The 6,207-nt window shown below is 45.7% G+C and overlaps 1 protein-coding gene across 1 annotated transcript; it reads left to right on the forward strand.

Moving 5' to 3' along the window:
* Positions 1-5,285: 5,285 nt before the first annotated feature.
* Positions 5,286-5,851, forward strand: LOC26526298 (the record flags this gene model as incomplete). Its single annotated transcript, XM_026975843.1, has 3 exons — positions 5,286-5,330; positions 5,407-5,539; positions 5,602-5,851. Coding segments are annotated over 3 exons (297 nt in total), but the record flags the coding sequence as incomplete, so codon positions are not given.
* Between the last annotated feature and the right edge of the window lie 356 nt (positions 5,852-6,207).

The raw sequence follows: 6,207 nt of genomic DNA on the forward strand, positions 1-6,207 counted from the left end.
AATGAATGCGATAAATTAAATTAAATTATTTTCATTCTGTCATCTCTTGCAGCACAGTTTTGACCACAATTGTATGTGGATAACCAGCGACACACCAGCAATTTGACTGACGCAAAAGTGAATGTGTCTAAGCAGAAGTTGGATCGCGTGTTTCTGTGCCAACGCATGTGTGTTTGTAGTTGTGCCACACTTGGCCACGTTTGTAGCCAGACAAAAGGATAACGACAAAAAGGTTGACAACAATGCGGGCAGACATTGCTGTGGCTGGGCAAGGATATACGCCTCCATGCCTCATGCCGCATGCCCCGTGCTCCGTGCCCCGTGCCCCATGTCGCCTTTTGCCTGGCAGGTTGTCGACCCGATTGCTGTCACTGCGAACTGAACTTTCGAACCATTTCCGCCGGCTGCAGCTTCCAGGCTACCAGCTACCAGCTACCACGCACTGGGCCAATATTAATTGCATACATGGCCCGCACACTTGATTTTTCCTGCTGATTTATACCTGAGCCTCGAATGAGCGGCATCTGTTGCCCCCCTTAACTTTTGGCCAACGTCAGTGGTGAAATAAAGTGCCTAACTCAACGAAGACGATCGCTTCCTGTTTCCGTAAGCGAAAGTTGTTCGAGCCCTTTTCGCCGCTGACTTTCAGCCAAAGTTTGGAAAGTGAAAAGTTTGCCAGCGAGCCGAAAACCGAATCAATGATTAGCAACAGCGCCAGCAGAAACAGCAGTTTTGGAATCGCAGAAACCACCCAGTGGGTGGAGCTTTATGGCTGGCAGCTAGTTATAAAGTCATTTCGTTGTCTGAGCGTCTGAGTCCAGACCCTGAAAACTACCACATAAGAGTGGAGCTCATGGCGTTGTCGCCATGACCCAAAAATGGTCCCGGAATGGCCCACTTAAAGGCGCCGTGAAGCCTGCTACAGATCCTTTGATGGCGATAAGGAGACAGGCGAAGGACGAGAAAGGAGCGGGCACACAGGCCACACCCGAAAGCCGCTTAGGGTCCTGGGAACCCTGTCTCAGCATCTCGGCTCATTGCATGCCACGCCTGCTTGCCCCAAAAGGATCCCATTGCTGTGTTCCGTCTTACCGCAATCAAAATTGTTACTTTCTAAGCCAATATGTTTTATGATGTATGAAATTTGATGTTGCGATAACATTTTACACGCCTGGCTGCGCCTTATTTTTTCCCATCTTAAAGGCCCAGTTGAGACCTGTCGGCCTGGCTGCTTTTAGCCAGCTTTTAAAGAGGCCCGCTGAATTGGCAACCCCTTGTGGCAGGCAATGTATTTCGTTTTTTTTCTTCTTGCCCTTCTGAGCTCTCGTCTTTTTTATAGGGGCTGCCGCAATCAACGGCAAAGTTCAATGGGCCAAAACGGATGCCAAACTGCAACTAAATTCGGCTTTTACCAGTGAAATATTGTCAATTTCACAGCCATCCAATTGCGTGTGTGTGTGTGTGTGTGTGTGTGTGTGGGACGCTTTTCATGGTGGCACGGCTAAAAGCGCAGCTCTTTGGTGTTGATTTTTATCCCCGCACTAGACCAAGCGATTTATGCCCTAAAAGAGAACGAGCCAGGTGCTCCGTGGTACGTGGTAGCCAAAGTTGTTCGAGATTTAGTGAAATTACATCTTGCTTCATCTTTTAGGGCATCTTTGCACTATTACCAATTCTTGTGAGGCAGCGTCTCGTCATGTTTTACAAAGTACTTACACTAAAAAGAAAACCTGACTAAACTAAGAAAGCAAATAGCAACATTTTGTTAGGAGATGTTTGGGAAATAGCAGCTAAATGCAAATTAGTAGAGCATTTATGGCGCGACTGCCACTTTTTCCGGGCTACAACCAATTGAAATGTGTCACCGTTTTGCAGCGTTATGCATGCATCGCCTGCTCTTCTGGGCTCCATAAAAAACGGCGCTTATCATTCGCTTTTCTGCCGGCCATTTTGGTGGAGCGTTTTGGCTTAAGCGCCCATTCTTCCCAACAAAGTCTCTCTCCCTCTTGGCCGCCATTTTAGCGACCATTTTTGGCTAGCTTAAAATATTCTTTTTATGCGCTCACGATTTTAATGCGCTTTGGCCATTTTTATGAAGCTTTTCTATACTATGTAGCTCCTTGCTACAACCGCCTGCCATTTTGTATGAAATTCATGAAGCACAGCGCGCGGTTTTGTAAGCGGAAGACTTAAGCTGCCATTGGCCAGTGTGGTTAGTGGGCTGGTGTTTTTTTCTGTTGGTGGTCCCAGTATGCAAATGGCAATGGCCGAGCTATTTAATTATGTATTTAATGCAGCAGTTTGCATAATTAAGCACTGCACTTGGAGTGCACTCTTCGGTGGATTTTCCGTGCACTAAAACCGTCTTGCTAAAGACCTTATATTGCTGGATTGCCTCCTCAAATGAGTTCTAAGTGAGTTGAGTTAACCATTTAACGCTTCGATGCGGCGAAGAAGCCAGCACCAGAAGGACCTGCTCGTGTATCCTGTCAGCCATTGTTTATTTATGCTGAGCAAACGCGAGCGTGTGCGTTGCGTGTGAAATTGTCACGTCAACGGCAAACCAGAGAAAGTCAAAAGTGCGTCCTTGGATGCCGTCTGCTGTTGGTTGGCACCTGCCGTTTGCTTTGACAAGAAATCAAATTAACAGGCCGCAACGTCTTGGTGCCCCAATGTGCCGTGCCGTGCTGTGCCACATTCACCTGCTGTGCAGATATTACTCATACGCCGCGTGGAAGATGGCTCTCAAGTGGCCCTTAGTGCGTGTGTGTGTGTGTGTGTGTGCTCTGGCCAAACCATTGACCTGAAACCCCAGGGTCTGGCCAAAGTGGCACTACGCCACCAGCCTAAAATGACGAGCACCCTCGACCCTTGATGTGTATGCATTTTAGCCCCTGGCTTTTACAAAAACAGGATCACATGCATGCATTCATGGCTCAAAAAGTTTCCAACTGCTGCTGGCTGTGAATGCTTTTGCATTCTGTTTTGCCTTGACCAAATTGACCAAATGGGCGAAATAGTTAACTTTACATTTAAGCAGATTACAAAACATCAGCGCGAGATTGGCAGCGTCTATCCTGGCTGCGAGTTCCGAGTTTCCCCGTTGATCCTGTTCATGTCAGGAGCTGCAATGCCTGTCAGCCTTGTGTCAATCATTTGCCACTGCGGCAGCCTGTAACTGGCTTTAGTGCGAAGATAATTGTTTTTTGCTGTGCTGTGTGCGTCGACTGCTCCATCCAGGCTTTAAATTATTTTGTTTCGCTTTTGTGCAGCATTTGGCCACCGAAAAAAGTGGGCTCCAACGTGACAGTGGCTTAATGGATGTCGGTCCTTGCTCTCAATTGAATGTGACATCGTCAGGCGCTCACCTCCGCATCCGCATCCCCAACTCCAACCAGCAGCCACCAGAACGCGGCGATGGCTAATTGCCACCGCCTATTTGAGGCCAAAGCTAATTTCGATTAGGCAAAGCCGCAGACAGCATCAGAAATTTCTGTTTGGTTGCGGGTTTGTATGTTCAATTGCAATTGCGGCTGACCGGTAAAAAATCAACTGACTTTTTGACAGCCAATTGATTGGGAACGGGAAGAGTCAATCAACTAAGTCAAAGTCGATGAGTTTGTAATAATCGGACAAGTTTTGGGCTTTTTCCGGTAGTCCACTATTTATTTTTATATGAACTCTTCATTTAATTCTTCAATAATCTGCTAATGCCTTGGAATTTGAAGCCAAATTTACGATTTGAATAATTGATTCCACAGAAATATAGGCATTACCGAATTGTATCACATGTTGGTAGCAAATAAACGCTGGCAGCAATGGTGGCAATGAATGAAAGCATCGTTGATTAATTTAATTACGTGGCTCGGAGTCGAACGACAGCTAACCGCTTCAGTGAACCAATTGAAAATTGAAAATATTTTATATTTTAATTGAATTGCATTAAAATTCAATGCGCAATTTAATTATCATGGACTGAGGGCTGTTGACGGTCGGCATCCAGGCATGTCAATTGATTTGCCAACGGCGGCATGCCACATCGCAGACATTGGCAACAATGTACTCAATGCTAACGCTTTTTCTGTGGATCCGTCTGCACAGCATTTGATAATTATAATTAGTATTAGTGTTCCACATTCATTGAATGGCAGCAATAATGGCATATCATTATTTGACAGCTTGCTAATGAGGCGGCCATAATTAGTCTAATGATTTTCGCTCGTTAAGCTTCTTAAAGCTATTAATCGTAATGTAAAAATTACATTGGAATCCGCATCCATCTAAGCTTTGTTGCTAGCTGTAACCAATTTATTATTTATATGGTTTGCAAATCACAGAGGCCCAAACGTAATTCATTGGCCACACAATAAGCGGAGCACTTACTTTCCACCATTCTCGACTCGTTGACAGCTTGCAGCCTTTGAGGCCCAAATCGTATTGTCCTTAATTGCTTTTTAAAGGTCTGCCAACTGAGTGAATCAAAGTCTGGCTGCCAGATAGATGGGTGTGTATATACACGTGTATATATATATGCACATGCAGGGGTGTGTATGTTGCACAGGTGGAGATCGCTGGGCGGATGCCCATGCAACATTTGTTTCAAGCAATTTACTTCAACATAATCATATTAAATTTTCTCCACCTACTCGTTTAGCTGGCGGGTCCTTCTGGTCCTTGTGCTCCTCTATGCTCTTGTCTGTGTGTGTTTTTTTGTGGGGGCGTGCACATCGTTTTTGTCTAGCAGTTGCCACCTGGACGCCACTGGCTCGGCCTGTGTATCTGGAAAATTATACTTAAAAGCTGGGAGCGTCCTTCGTACTGAGCACACACACACACATGCGTCTGACTTTGTAAGCTGCTGGCTGACACCAATAGAGACTCCGGTACACACGGTTGCAGGGTGTCCTTTTTATAGTTGCTCTGCGGCAGGACTCCTCCGACTCTGGTGTGTTTATTTTTTTCCTGCCCCCCGCTCTACAGCTTGTGCCTGCCCTGCCCAGGTCGTTGGCTTTTTGGCTCACATGGGGGCGTTTTCATTTCCTTGCTGGCGGCAGCAACATGCAACATCCAGGGAGTTCGGTTTCTGGGTTCTGGGTTCCGGGTTCCTGGGCTACTGCCTTGCTGCATATGCTACAGCAATTATAATTCCCTTCTAATTTCATTTGTAATAAAGTAAAAGGCCTCGCCACGGCTTGAGTCAGGCGGTGATTATGCAAATTCCCTGAAATCCATTCGCCACACCCAATCATTTCCACAACTCACGGCTGTGTGGGCCAAGATCATTTCCTTCGACCAGTCGGCCATGCAAGTTCTTTGGTTGCTACTCTTGGGTAAGTTTGCCGCATATTGAGTATCTGACACGGACTTAAAACCCAGCTTTAAGTATCGTATCTGGGTGCCACGCAGGGCGAGGGCAACTGTACCACCTGCGCTGCTTGGGTGGATCATGCGGTGTGTGGCTTTAATAATAGATGCTACACCAGTTTCAAGAGCTCCTGCGAACTGGAAATGATCAATTGCAAGCTGCCGGACGCGTACAGTAAGCTGGAGGGTACAGTGAACGCTCGGTATAGGAGTTAACCATTTCATTTATGCTTGCAGAGTTTAAGGAAACAGCCTTTTATGGACACTGCTTCAGATCCACCGTACAAAAGTGCAAGGCCTATGTCTTGTTAGAGCAACTCAACAAAAAAGACAATTCCGTTGAAATGTTCCCTTAGGCAGTTACATATATTTTAATATAGAAGCGAATATCCTATATTAATATTGAAAACCCCTATATTATAACCCTTGAGCCCCCTTTTAACTGCCATAATAGGCTGCCGGTGAATAAAACATTTTACTTAAATCAGCCAATTTGACGTCAAAGGACTGGCAGTACTTTGTGGGTGCGGGAGACTGAGAGTTCGTGGTTGGCCAACAGTGCAGAACGGCCATTAATATGACTGCGTTTTTCATTTTTTCCATTTTTTGTTGCAACCTTTGGCTTAAAAAACAAACGGCAACAGTAGCAGCATAAAGAAGAATTGCATCAAGCATATAAATGGATAAACATTTATTGCAGTTTATTGAAAAATTGGCGGTTATCGTACACAGTAGCCGAGCAAAAGGGTTACCAGAAGGGGAAAATTTGCACGACCGTTAAGCGTTTTAATTTCACACAAGAGACGCAGCGTTAAGTGCGCTACATCCAATCGGTTGGGGTCC

The sequence above is a fragment of the Drosophila erecta genome, unplaced genomic scaffold, assembly GCF_003286155.1.
Source record: "Drosophila erecta strain 14021-0224.00,06,07 unplaced genomic scaffold, DereRS2 tig00000000-arrow-pilon, whole genome shotgun sequence".
NCBI lineage: Eukaryota > Metazoa > Arthropoda > Insecta > Diptera > Drosophilidae > Drosophila > Drosophila erecta.